The sequence below is a fragment of the Puma concolor genome, chromosome A2, assembly GCF_028749965.1.
Source record: "Puma concolor isolate L17-30 chromosome A2, mPumCon1.1.hap2, whole genome shotgun sequence".
NCBI lineage: Eukaryota > Metazoa > Chordata > Mammalia > Carnivora > Felidae > Puma > Puma concolor.
The window spans coordinates 171,068,600-171,082,754 of NC_141668.1; the positions used below are offsets into that span (position 1 = coordinate 171,068,600).

The window sequence follows — 14,155 nt, forward strand, 5'->3', positions numbered from 1 at the left end:
CACCCAGGCGCCCCTAAAATTTTCAATGTCACTAGTGACCTACAATTCCCAATGTGTACTCTATCACTAAGTCCATGCAGGGAGCATTTTTCATACTGTACTTTTTGGATTAGAGGTTTATGTTTCATTCTCCCCCGTTTCTTAGCCGCTGGTTTTTGGCCTGGCCTGGTGGATCTTCACCATATGCACACGCAGTGACATTCAGCCAAAGACTCATGGGGACGCTTATGAAAATTTATAAGTTCTTTCTCGAGATAGCTCTCTGCTACATTGCTCTGAAAATTCTAGCCACCTGGACCTCCCTCATCTCCCGTCTTTATCCCCTCACTTCATGAAACTGTTGTGCTCTGTTTGGGTTTTCCCGCCTAATCACAGTCTGGATGGTGCCTACAGTATTTTAGCCAGTTCTCCTGCTGTTTAGCGTGGGAGGGCAAGTCCCATAGCATTTACCTACTGTATTCTTTTAACAGTTGGTCAGGAATCTGTTGCATGTATATGCCAGAACTTACACATCCAGTCTCCAGTTCTTCTCTGTACAGTTGGGTAACCTCTAAAGAGTTATGTAATGCCTCTTACCATAGGCCGGTTTTGCCCGTAATTGAACTTGACATTGATAGGATCATATCATGCACACTCCTTTGTGTTGGGCTGGTTTCCTTCCACATCGTGTCTGTGCAATTTATCCGTTTTGTTCTGTGTATTAGTAATCTGTCCTTTTTCACTGCTGCGTAGTACTCCATGGTATGGTGGCCGCAAAGTTGTGCATCCCTTTTCTGTTGATGGACATTTGGGCTATTTTGGACTAATAGAAATACAGCTCCTCCGAGTCTCTGGTGGATGTATTTCTGCATTCTTGTCGGGAACAGTAGTGACGTTTCTGGGGCACAGGGTCTACGCGTGTTATCTTTTTTTTCAACGTTTTTTTTTTTGTTGTTGTTTATTTTGGGGACAGAGAGAGACAGAGCATGAACGGGGGAGGGGCAGAGAGAGAGGGAGACACAGAATCGGAAACAGGCTCCAGGCTCTGAGCCATCAGCCCAGAGCCTGACGTGGGGCTCGAACTCACGGACCGCGAGATCGTGACCTGGCTGAAGTCGGACGCTTAACCGACTGCGCCACCCAGGCGCCCCTACGCGTGTTATCTTTAAAACACACAGCCAGGAGTGCCTGGCTGGCTCAGTCTGTGGAGCAGGCGAATTTTGATCTCCTGCTCCTGAGTTCATGCTCCGCGGTGGGGGTAGAGTTTACTTAAAAACAAAAACAAACACAGACAGCCAGGCAGATTTCCAAAGAAGCTGTGTAGTATTATATTCCTACCTGGACAGGAAGAGCAAAATTTCAGTTGCTCCACATCATTACAACTCTCGACAGTGTCATTCTTTCTGATTGTAGCCATTCTCATACCGGTACAGAGGCGTCTCATTGTCCTTTAAATTGGCGTTTCTCCGACGACCAAAGAGATAGAGCACCTTTTGCTTTTTATCTTTTGGCCACTGGGGTGTTGTCTTTTGTGAAATGCATGCCATATTTTAACTGGGTTGGTTTTCTCTTCGTGATTTGTACGAATTTTTGTTTTGCTCTGCCTTTGTGGATCAAAGTCCTTAGTCGGATGTATAAACGTTGCAACTATCTCATCCCAACTGGTGGCTTGCCTTTTTGCTCTGGTAGGGGTGCACGCGGAGGGCGGGCGCCGCGCGTCTCGTCGCCTGGCACCCAGTAGGCCCCCACGAATGTGTGCGGAGCCAACCGGCCTCGCTGGACCTCCAGCTCCCGGCCTCCGTTCCTCCACGTGGACATGTTATTCCCGTCCTGCCCGGGTCACGGGGTTTTCAGAGACGCGCTGGAGGCACCGCATCCGCTCCCCGCTGCGTCGGGTTTGGGGCTTCTCGAGCAGTGTCAGCTTTTCGATTCAGGAAAGGCGGAGCTGGATTCCTTCCCAGGAACTTGCCTGAGAAGCTCCACGTGGGAGCCCCGCCCACAGCAGGCCCCACCCACTGCTGTCACTTGGTTCAGGGGCGGGGCAGGGAGGGCCCTCCTGGAGGGCGTGGTTAGAACCCGAAACAAGGAAGTGGGTGGAGTTATGGGGGCCGCTGGCCAATGACAGAGAAGAGCCCTGAGCCGGAGCGTGCGAAGCTAAGCGGACGGTGAGGGCGTTGTCTGCGTTTCCATTGGGCGGCAGGCGTCGCCAGGGAAACGTGGTGGCCTGGAGATGTAGGGGCGGGGCCCTTGGGGGAGGCGGGGCTTCCGGGGGCGGGTCGCCGGGCCTGGGCTCCTGTCGTCAGCTGACCCGCCGCCATCTTGTCCGCCATTTGCCAGCGGCGCGGCGCGGAGCCGGAGGGGAGCGGGAGTGCGAGCGCGGCCTGCGGAGCGGGTCGCCGCCGCCGCCGCCGCCGCCGCCCCGCGGACAGCCGCCGACCTGGCCTGGGAGCCCGCGCCACCGCGGCAGCCGGCAGCGCAGCGCTCCGCGGGCGGCAGGCGCGGCCCCCGGGCCCCCGCACAGTGCCCTGCCGCGGGCCTCCCGGGGCTCGAGCCCGGCGGCGTCCGCCGCGATGGCCCTCAAGATGGTCAAGGGCAGCATCGACCGCATGTTCGACAAGAACCTGCAGGACCTGGTGCGCGGCATCCGCAACCACAAAGAGGACGAGGTGAGCCGGCGCGCCGCACGGGGCCGGCCTGGCTCTGCCCGACCCCGACGCCAGTACCACCCGGGACCCCGACTCCGGCCTCTTGCTCGCCCCCGAGGCCTCGAGCCCCGCCTGCTTGCGACCCGGGCCGCCGCTCGCGTCTTTCTCCCTGAGCCTCAGTTTACCCCTGACAGACGCGAGCCGCGATTCTCAGGACCTCCCGTACCTCCCGTGTGTGTCGGATCACCTGGGGGCCCTGCCGCTGGGTGCCCTCCCCCCACCCCACCCTCCCGTAGTCTCAGTTTACCCTCTGGGCGATGGAAGCCCGCCTCCCCGTCGCCGCAGGTGGCCCGGGAAGAGACTTTGGAGGGCTCTAACTCCGCTCCAGGCCTCTAGACTCCTGGTTGGGGGGCCCTCCTCTCCGCGGGCCGCTCCCGGAGGAACCCATAATGGGGTTGGTACGCGTCCGGGTGGCCCTCTGGGGCCCGGTCCGGGAATCGGGCCTTGCCTCCTGGGCCCGCGTCCCCGGGAAGGTGGAGCCGCCCCTCTCAGGGAGGGAGGGGAGACCGCGGGAGCCCTGACTCAAAATAAGGAAGCCGCTGGGGGGTCCTGGAATGGGGAAGCCGGCTTCAACCAGAAAGCCGAAAGTCGGGGCGAGGAAAAGGCTGTCCACAAGTAAAATCGTAACCGTGGGCCCCGTTTCCTTCCCTGCGCCCCTCCCCCCAGCCAGTGACCTAGATTTGAGAGGAACGGGGACGGTCAGTGGCCACCAGGCCGCCGGCTTCCTTGAGGAGGTGTCAGCCCACACTTGCACAGGGGGTCTCGAAGGCGCACCCCGCTTTCCCAGGTGGAGGGGGAGGCTGCCCGGTGGCGGGCGGTTGTTGCGTGTGGTGCGGGTCCCACGGGTCCCACTGCCCGACGCCATCCGCCCTCCTCACAATGGCGCCGGGGAAGTCGGGCACGCCAGGGTGGGAAGTGCAGGGAAGGGAGGGAATTTGCCCGAGGCGCCCGCAGCCCCCGGGCCGTGTGCCGGCCCGAGTTCCTGCCGCCGGTGCACTTTTTCAGAACGGGCGTGACCTCGCTGGGCAGTCATTTGCACCCTCCTATCCTTCCTTGGCTATCCCCGGTTTTGCACCGTTAGCCGCTCCCGCTCGCAGGGGTGGTTCCGGTGCGCGTCTCACTGGGTCCTGGCCTTCAGGTTCGGTGACGGGAGAGGGGCTGGTTGGCCTGGGTTTTGTCTCTCCCAGCTGGGAGGGGCCGAGTGAATCTGCAACCTGTTCACCCCGCACGTTTCTTTTGTGCGCGGGTTCTCCTCCTGATTTTCCTGGGTTAGCGGATGTTGCTGGGCCGCCTGTTCTGGGATTGCGAGGAGGCACCGAGGCCGCTCCAGTTCGGGCGCCCGGTGTTTGGGGAAGCACGCTGTCCCCGGGCAGTTCCCTGAGCCGTGGTTGATTCACTGAGAATGGCTGGCGCCTTTCCGCGGGGATGCTGGAGGGGGAAGAGTCTTCGAAGGCCCGTGTCTGTGTGGGTCCTGCCCTCCACCTGTGGGCGATTCCCAGAGGACGTGGTGTCTTGGCCCCCCCGGTTTCCTCGTCAACAGATCGGGGTGACCTGGAGGCTGGTTGCTGGGGTGGTCTCCAGTCGCCTCGCCGCTCGGCCGCTTCTGCACCCTCTGGCTGCGCTGGGTCCTCCCCTGCTTCCCCACCGCACCCCGGTGAGGACTCGACACTAGGCGCTTTCTCCGCGGCAGTGTAGCGCACTCCAGAGTTGGCTTGATAATAGGTTTTAGCCGAAATCTTCGGTGCGGCATCCTACAAATGAGGCTCGACAGGGCCTTCCTTGAAAGGCCACGTGGAAATGCAGCGTGATCTGTGGTGATTCAGTCGTGTTGTTGGACATCGGGAGGCTTGCGTCCAAGTTCTGGGGCTTATTGACTGGGTGACGAGGGAAGTGCCTCTGATACAAAGTGGGGGTGACAGCGTCTGGGTGGCTCCGTCCGTTAAGCGTCCGACTTCGGCTAAGGTCGTGATCTCGAGGTCCATGGGTTCGAGCCCCGCATCGGGTCCAGCTCTGTGCTGACAGCTGGGAGCCTGGAGCCCGCTTCGGATCCTGTGTCTCCCTCTCTCTCTGCCCCTCTCCCGCTTGCACTCTGTCTCTCTCAAAACAAATAAGCATGAAAAAAACATTTTTGAGTCGGGTGACAGCCACCCCCTTCAAGTGCTTCTGAGGATGCCGTGGGTGACGTAATGCGGGTTTACACCGGGTCACCCACGAAGCTGTCTGCTTGGCTATTTCCAGACCTCAGCCTCTGACCCCTTAGTGGGTTGTGAATTCAATTTAACGAGTTATGTTGAAAAAGAAGCTAGAAAATCCCAGTCCTGCGTGCACATAGAGTAACTGCTGTTCATTGAAGCTTATTTCAGCTAAGTGTGTGCATGCATGTGTTTGGGTTACTACGGAAACACGTCTCTCAAAATGAGTCCAAAAAGTTTGAAAACAATGGTCGAATTCATATGTGTCTGGGTGCTTAGTTTATTTTTAATCCTTAAGATACAGCACAAATAATGTTGGCAGGGAGGGCAAAATCCACTTAGGGATATCCTTGCTTCTAAACTTTGGATATGACGGGGGGGGGACTCCAAATGACTTCTAAAGTTTGTGTTTAAATTTTTTTTAATGTTGATTGTGAGAGAGAGAGAGCAGGAGTGGGCAGGGAGAGAGGGAGAGAAAGAAGCCTAAGGAGGCTCGGCGCTGTCGGTTCAAAGCCCGACATGGGGCTCATGTGAGGTCAGTGAGGTCATGACCTGAGCCAAAGTTGGATGCTTAACCAAGTGAGCCACCCAGGCGCCCCTAAGCTATTCTTCTGGGTACTCTTCATATTTGGGGGAAAGCTGCTTTTCAATCTTTTTAGGTTGTAAAATCACACCCGTACTTTTAAAAATATACTCGATGTTTATTAAAGAAACGGGGGAATGCTCCTTCCCTGTAAATCAGTTTGGAGTATGTGTTTTGAGTGTTTTTTCTGTGCTGAGAAATGATGGGCATTTCCGAGTGTTGAGATTTCGTTCTGCATCCTGGGCACCTGGCCATGCCCAGTGGTAGAGCAGTGACTCTTGATCTCAGAGTTGTGAGTTTGAGCCCCACTTGGGTGTAGAGATTACTTGAAAAAAAGGTTCTGTTGGGGGCACCCGGGTGGCTCAGTTGGTTGAGTGTCTGACTTCGGCTTAGGTCATGATCTAACGGTTCATCAGTTCAAGCCCCACATCGGGCTCACTGCTGTCAGCACAGAGCCTGCTTTGGATCCTCTGTCCCCTCCCTCTCTCTGCCCCTCCCCCGCTCATTCCCTCTCCCTCTCTCTCTCTCTCTCTCTCTCTCTCTCTCAAAAATAAACAAACATTAAAAAAAAAAAAGGTTCTGTGTGCATCTTGCTTGTAGTGTCGTGGTCCTTACTGACTGCTTCCCAGGATGTAGTATATGAAGACGCCCCACGGTATTTTTAACATCTCCCTAGTCTGGATGTGCTTTAGTTTATTTGCTTGCCCCCCCCCCCCCCTGCATTGAAGTGGCTTCACATTTTTAGGCACAGGCCCTGATTGGATCCACTAGTATCTGAGTAGTAGTGTTCTGGCTTGGGTATGAACATTTCCAAACCATTTAACTGGTGTTTCAGAACTTTAAAAATTCACTTTGTGTAGAGTAATATTTTGAAATGAGACGTAACCTGGGATTAAGATTGAGCTGTAGGGGCCTGGGGACTCCTGTCGGTTGAGCGTCTGACTTCAGCTCAGGTCGTGATCTCACAGTTTGTGGGTTCGAGCCCCGCGTCAGGCTCTGTGCTGACAGCGGGGAGCCTGGAGCCTGCTTCCAATTCTGTGTGTCTCTCTCTCTCTGCCCCTCCCCTGTTCACCCTGTGTCTCTCTCTCTCAAAAATAAACATAAAAAAAAAAAAAAAAGGCTGAACTGTATGCAAGAGCTCATATTCTGTTGTTTCTCATCTCAAAAAATGGCAGTTTCCTGGGGTTCAGCCCTGGAGGTTTGTGGGACCCGCCAGGCTGTGAGGTGCATGTAGAACCAAGATGGGATCTGGTCTTGGGACTGTTGTTGAAGCACGTATCTCGTCTGGCCCAGGGCAGGCACTCCGTTTGTGAGAAATCCTTTTGTTTTAATGACTTCTAGGGAGAGTAAAGATACGAAGTTTGAACTGAGTTCTTTTCCTGTTCTTTCTTAAAAAAAAAAAATTTTTTTTTTTGATGTTTGTTTATTTTGGGGGGGTGGGGGAGAGAACAAGTGGGAGAGGACCAGAGAGCAAGGGAGACACAGAATCCAAAGCAGGGTCCGGGCTCTGAGCTGTCGGCACAGAGCCCGACACGGAGCTCGAACCGACAAGCCACGAGATCATGAACTGAGCTGAAGTTGGATGCGTAACCGACGGAGCCACCCAGGTGCCCCAGTTTTTTTTCCTTTTCTTTAATAACATTGGTCATTACCCTAAATCAGGATCTCTCCCTCGGCACTGCTGACATTCAGGACTGGATCATTTTCCGGGGGGCTGGCCCAGACTCTGTGGGGGTTGAGCAGCATCCCTGGCCCCGCCCACTCGAGGCCAGGAGCACCCTCAGTCTGACAACCACAGATGTCCCCAGACATTGCCCAGGAGAATCTCTGACCCAAACTGATAAGAAAAATATCCCTGAATTCCCTAACATTCTTCCCTTTATCCGGGCACCCTGTGTTTCCCACATCGTCACCATGTTGTTGGACCTTGTGGTATTGTGATACTGGAGATCGGAGCTCCTGGGTGGCTCAGTCGGTTGAGCGTCCGACTTCAGCTCAGGTCATGATCTTGTGGTTCGTGGGTTCGAGCCCCGCGTTGGGTTCTGTGCTGGCAGCTTGGAGCCTGGAGCCTGCTTCGGATTCTGTGTCTCCCCCTCTCTCTCTCTGCCCCTCCCCTGCTTGCACGCTGTGTGCAACTCTCTCTCTCTCTCTGTCTCAAAAATAAACGTTAAACAAAATTTAATTAAAAAAAAGGAAATATATATTTTGGTCCTCATCCCTGGCTCTAGGCAGAGCTTCTAAAATCTTTGTAATTTCCTAAGCAATAAAAGTACTAGGAACATCCTCGTTTATTTTTTTGGTCTCTGACCCTGTTCCTGACCCTGAGCTCCTAGATCTCTCGGCATTTCCTGGGTGACAGGAGTGACTTTCGTCCTAATGAGATGACTTGGTGGCTCCTGGGTGGGCCATCTTCTGGGAGGGGAGATAGGCCAGGGATTGAATTAACGACCTATCCCACCTGGGTGATGACGCCTTTGCAAACCTCTCCAAACTGTGTGTTGGGGGAGGGTCTTGGTGAAAGCATCCCCGTGCTGGGAGGGCGACGTGCTGGGAGGGCGACGCGGCGGCTGGCCCACTCCTACACTCGGGACCCTCCTGGAGCCCTCCCTGTGTGTGTCTGTCATTTGTCACACCCTCTGTTATGTACTCGACTGGTAAACGTGACCGTGACCCGGCCATGACCGGGTGCTTCCCTGGGTTCCCTGTGCTGCTTTGGCACCTTAGCCGGGCCCGAGAGGAGGGGGTCATTCAGAGCGCGGGTGACCACGTGGACGGGGCTCTGTACTGACCAGGCGGTGTGGCCACCTGACGGCGTCACAGCCGGGTCCGGGTTATGCGGGGACCCACCCTGCGTGTGGCAATCGAGGAAGACTGTTCGCGGGCAGACACAGAGGGTGTGTTTCCAGATTCGCTTTGCTCCTCATCCTCGTAAGTTGCGGGGTGATGGCACATAGCACGTTACGCAGTTCAGTTAACGTAATTGCCTGAAGTTCTTTGAGTGAACTCTTTGCTGGTGAGTTTATCACCTCAACTCGTGTCCCTGCCCGGCGCTTGCTTCTGCCTGCACCGAGCTCCCTGCCGCCGGCTTCTGGCCGCTGCTCCGGCTGACCTCGGCTCAGGTCATGATGTCGTGGTTGTGAGATCGAGCTCTGTGTCGGGCTGCACCCTGAGCGCGGATCCTGCTTGAGATTCTCTCTCTCCCTCTCTGCCTCTCTCCGTCTCTCTGTCGCCAAGAAAACGTGCATAGCTGTCAGCACCATGTCACCTTGGGACATTTCCGTCACACCCAAAAGAAACCCATGTGCATCTACAGATACTTCCCCATCCCCTCCCCCAGCCTCCTGGATCTGCTTCTGTCTTCACGGATTTGCATCAAAGCGTTTTCAATAGCGTTCCCGCCCCGTAGGTGGACCTTGGTGCCCCTTGGTCGTCTGTCCTGTGTGAGAGCCAAGGGTGACGCGGGCCATGAAGGTGACAGGAATGACCATGATTGGCCGCCAGGCACCGCCTGTTGTGTGTGCAGGGTTGGGGGGGGCGGTGCTGGGGGCTGGCTGTGGGGGAGGGGCGAGGGGTGGGGCTGGGAGGCTGCTGGAGTCACGCTGTCTCCAGCTACTGGGACTGAGTGGGTCTGGGGCGTCGCGGGAGGCCTTCCCCGAGGTTGTCGCGGTTCCTCTTGGCCGCAGGGGCGTTGGAGCCCGTCCAGGGCAAAACGCTAGCGTGGCGTCCTGAGTTGTTGCTGACACTCAAGTGTGGTCGGTAGAACAGCTTCCTTCGTCTCCCGACCGACTTTTCCTACGTTTTTGGGTTAAAACGTATCGAAATGATGGTGATGGTGGTCAGCACCCTGGTTGTTCTTCATAAGGCGGAGAAAGTCGTCCCCACCCTGTCCCAGTTGTCGTGAGGACTTGACATTTTCTGGTCTGAGAAACCCAAGTGGCTCGGAACACTGATTTACACTCCGGCGGAACATCCCGTGCATGCCAGGCTCTGGGGGTCTCAGCCAATAAGGGGCCCGGGGCTCATGCTCATGGACAGGGTGGTGTGGGCTCCAAGACCCTGAGCCGGGGAGCCAGTGGGGCCCGCGGACAGAGCTGACGTGTTTGGGACAGTCCAGAGAACCTTGTGAAAACGTCAAAGGCTGGAGCAATTGTGCTGCCCCTTCAGCAGGTGAACAGATGGACGAACTGGCCCACGCAGGTGACAGACAGACCGTGGCCCATCCGGCACTAAAAACGGGCCATCGAGCCGCACAGAGACACGGAGGAGCCTCAGACGCACAGCACTGGGTGACAGAAGCCAGGCTGAGGAGGCGACACACGGGGTGGTTCCAAGTCCAGGATGTTCTGGACAAGGCAGGACCACGGAGGCACGGCTGCCGGGGTGGGGGAGGGTGAATGGGGGGAGCACAGGAATTTCGGGGCCGTGGGTCTACTCCGGACGACACCGTGGTGGTGGGCAGGTGTCCGTGACATTCGTCAGAACCCACGGGGTGTGCCGCACCAGGAGTGACCTCGTGTCCGCTGTGGACCGTGGTTCGTCACGTTCGGTGCTGGGTGGGGATGTCGATAATGGGGCCAGCGGTGCGTTTATGGGGAGAAAGTGCTGCAGGGAATCCTGCTAGGTGGCCAGGGTCGAAATGGCTACTTACAATAGACCTGAGGAGTCCTGTAGAAGGGAAGTTTGTGTCCTTTGTTCGAAATTAAATTCTCTAACGAAGAAGGTGCAGAGAGGGCATCGTCCATTTCAGTGCTTGGTTTGCTGTTTGAGAGTCCGAATCACGCTCGCCCCTCCGATTTCTTTCTTTTTTACTAAACGTCAAGGATACGTAGCTATTCGTACCTTAGGCTTTAAGCTCTTTCTAACGTATGTTTTTAATAGCGTTGTCTGGACGCAGATCCCGACCCGCCCGCCCACCCTGACCAGCCTGTTCCTTGTTAGTGATGTTGCGTGTAAATGAGAGACTAACGTGGCCACGGGGCTCCGCTTTCCTTCCTTCGACTTGCTGCGACCCCGTTCGAGGTCAGTACCGAATCCTCGTGCGTGAGCACGTGCTCTCCGGTCCTTCGTCACCTCCCTGCCTTTCCCAGGTGCGCGGGCCGCGAGCCAGGCGCCTCCTCTGTACCCACAGCTCCAGTTCAAGCAGGCTCATGTGTCCCTCCCCCCGGGAGTGCCCCGAGGTGCAGGGACAGATGTCATCGGCCTGGCCCGTTCAGCCAGTGCAGCACGTGGCTCTTGATCTGCGACTTTGAGCCCCACGTTGGGCATAGCGATGACCTAAATAAATAAATAAATAAAGATTTTCTCCTAATTTTCAGTTTTTGGCCGTTTGACTTGGGGATGTGTGGGTGTGGTTTTCTTTTAGTTTTCTGTTGGTTGGTGCTGAGCTTCGTGAACCTGTACGTGTACATCTCTCACTACATGTGGGGGAGTTTCAGCCGTTCTCGTTTCAGATGTGTTCTCTGTCCCGCCCTTCCTTTCCTGGGACACCGGTTACATGCCTGTCCTGCCGCGTGCTCTTGTCCCACAGACCTGGGGCTCTGCCCCTCTTTTCTCGAACTTTTCTCCCCTTCAGACCGGACGGTTACCATTGTCGCACCTTCAGATGCGCTGACTTCTCTCTCCAGCTCCCATTTGCCTTCAGTCCATTCCGTGCATTCTTCGTTTCAGAAATCATCTTTCTAGAACCTCCGCTGGCTTATTTCCTGCCACTTGTGTTCGCTGAGATTTCTCCTCCTCTCCTTCTTGGTGAGCGCCTCCTTTTTCCTGGTTCCTGGGAGCACGGTCACAGGGGCCGAGCTGAACCCTTCGTGTGCTAATTCTATCCTTTGGGCTACCTCAAGGCCAGTGTTCGTGGATCGTCTCTTTTTCTGGGGTACGGGTGACATGGTCCCGTTTCTGGTTTTGAGTAGCTTCAGACCGAATCCTGGACGTTGTGACTGACACGTTTTTGGAGGCTCCAGACTGTGTTATCTTCTCTGAGGCGTGTTGACTGGGGGGCAGGGTTACTTTAAGGGGCAGTTAGCTTGTTGTCTGGGCTGAGACTCCAGCTCTGCCCTCCTCGCTGCGGGCAGGGGGCGGGTGTGGTTGTGTTCGTTTCTTTTTGCTTTAGCTGGAGCTCTGGGGTCAGCCTCGGATTCGGGCTGAGTTTCTATGTTAGCGTGTGGGCAGCATCGCCGCCCCACCAGTCCCCCGCCCCCTGGGATTTCCTTCCTTGAGTGGCAGCTGCCCTGTGTTCTGGTTCTGGAAGCCAGGAGCCCCAGGCCTTGGCTGCTCTGTGGGGTGCTTGAGATAAAAGCCAGGAGAGACATTACCCGGTGCCTTTGTCTCCAGATAGTCGTTTTAAAGCCGTACCTGGGGGAGCCTGGGACTGATGGGAGCTCCGTGGACGGCGGCAGAAGTGGACTCCGCCTGGCTCTCCCGAAAGCCGGGGTGGGGAGGTCCCTAGACTGTGTGCAAACGCGTCAGCGGCAGCAGAACATTTGAGTTCGTGCTTGGAGGCCGTCACGAGTCCTGCCACTGCACGGTCAGCCCCCCCCCCCCCCCCACCGTTCTTGAGTGCGTGCCTGGGAGCGCTGCCGGACAATCACCTGGCCCCGTCTTCCATGCGTAAGCGTGAGTCCCCCCACACTTGTTACTGTCTGCCTGTCCTTTCCATTTCGTGCATTTGTTCATTCAGAGTAGGCTCCGCGCCCAGTGTGGGGCTTGAACTCTCGACCCCGGGATCAAGAGTTGGATGCCCCACCCATTCAGCCAGACAGCCCCCTATCTTCTCCCCTTTTAAATGGTTAATGGTCATGATCCAGGATGCAGGAAGGGCTATCTGTGTGCAAGGACAGCAAGTGAAGATTCCCAAGTGGGATTTAGTAACTGGAAGCCTGTTGGAAGGATACAGTGACACTTGCTCCATTGCACCGACTCTCGATCGTAAAATATTCATGAACTCTTCCCTGGCTGAGAGAGGGCTCCGATGGCTCCTGTCCCCAGGAGCCTGTGCTTCAGGCAGAGGAGCGTCTCGGGGCCGAGCGGGGTGTGGCCTCGGGGGACGGGAGTGCAGGGTGCACGGCCAGTGTACAGGACGCTTGGAGCAGGAGCCCGCCATGGGCTTGCCACCCTGGTCTCTCGCGATGCGGTCACCCTGGGGACGGCATCCAGAGGCTGACCACTGAGTCCTGCCGGCAGGTGCCCAACTGGGCACATCCTAGCGGTGGTTGCTGTTGGCCACATGACAGACGGGAGGCTCCTCGTGCTGCATGGAGTGCTGGGCACGTGCGGGGCTGGGGCACTGACCCGACAAACTCGTTCCGAGCCCTGCGGTGGCCACTCGCTTCGTGGCTCCTCTCTGAGGCCTCTTCGGGGCAGGGGTAAAAGGATCCTTGCAGCCCCCCCCCCCCCCCAGAGGGGCACGCCAGTGGCTCTTGACTTCGTGTGTCGGTACTGCTTCGGGTCAAGCCCGTTTGAGTGGTAGACGTGCTGAATCAGCGAGGAAACCCGAGGGAATCCTCGGACCGTGTCCCCGCAACCCCTGCGGCGTGACTCCTGGAGTTGAAAAAGCGGGCAGTTTGCAAGTGTCCATCCTTCAAACGGATAAACACGAGGTGGCCTACGTGTGTGTGGGGGAGACAGAGCAACGCGCAGACCCTGTGCTACCGCGAGCACGAGCCCCGACATGGTGCCCGTTGACAGAAGCCAGCGGGCGCCACGGAGACGCCCAGACGAGCTCGCCGCCGCCAGGGCAGGACCAGACGGGAGAGCTGGGTGTCGAGCAGCCGGCGTCAGCGGGTGGACGGCGGGACCTGGGAGTTACTTCTGGGCCTTGGGCGAGTCTCAGTGCGAGCTGTTAAAACTAGAGGACCCCGTGTCTTAGTGTTGTTCTGTGTTGAAGTTCTTTTTTAACTTTTAAAGCATGGCGACACAGAAAACCACCGCTAGGGGGCGCCTGGACGGCTCAATGAGAAGAGGGCATAGGATCCTTGGTCTCGGGGCTGTGAGTTAAGCCCCGCGTTGAGTGCAGACAGTGCTTAAAAAGAAAGAGAAGGGAAACGTCAGCTGTGCACACAAGTTGCGAAAATGGAATAACGTGTTGCGGCACCTGCTTCCGTGGCAGGGAGTCCGGCTCTCACCGTCGTCCTGTCCTCTCAGGACTGAGGGACTCAGGAGCAGTTTCCTCCTCCTCCTCCTCCTCCTCTGAAGCGGCTTCTTTAAGTGCCAGCTCTATTAGACCCTCGCGTGCTGTACGAGTCACCGGTGCGGTTTCTCGCCGGTGCGTTCAGGAGTCGGGCAGCCGTCACCGCAGTGAGCTTCAGAGCGCTGTGTCACCCCAGCCCCCCTCCCCAGCCCCCGACACCCACCAGCCTGCTTCCTGTGTGTGTGGATGTGCCTGCTCGGGGTGTTTCACGCCAGCGGAATCACACGGCGGGCGGCCTCTTGCGTTTGCCTGCTTTCTTGACCGTTTTAGACACTTGGGATTTTCCAACGCTGTCTGCTTCCCTTTTAGGCAAAGTATATCTCTCAGTGCATTGATGAAATCAAGCAAGAGCTGAAGCAAGACAACATCGCAGTAAAAGCCAACGCGGTCTGCAAGCTGACCTACGTAAGTACTGCGGACCGTTTGCTCGGGCGGAGCCCCCCCAACCCCGACGCCGTCAGGCGGGTTGTAGATTCCACCATCCCTCCATCCGTCCTTCTGTCCACCCGTT

General features: G+C 56.7%; 1 protein-coding gene across 4 annotated transcripts in view; it reads left to right on the forward strand.

The window, feature by feature from the left end:
• Window positions 1–2,293: 2,293 nt before the first annotated feature.
• Window positions 2,294–14,155, forward strand: part of AP3D1 (adaptor related protein complex 3 subunit delta 1) — a 37,619-nt gene continuing 25,757 nt past the window's right edge. For 3 of the 4 annotated variants that reach the window (XM_086699610.1, XM_086699612.1, XM_086699613.1), the window contains exons 1-2: window positions 2,408–2,645; window positions 13,954–14,049. In XM_086699610.1, coding sequence (XP_086555736.1) covers window positions 2,550–2,645; window positions 13,954–14,049 — 192 coding nt within the window. In that variant the 5' untranslated portion in view covers window positions 2,408–2,549. Of the gene's footprint in view, window positions 2,646–13,953; window positions 14,050–14,155 lie in introns of all 4 variants that reach the window. The other variant, XM_086699614.1, reaches the window with a different exon arrangement.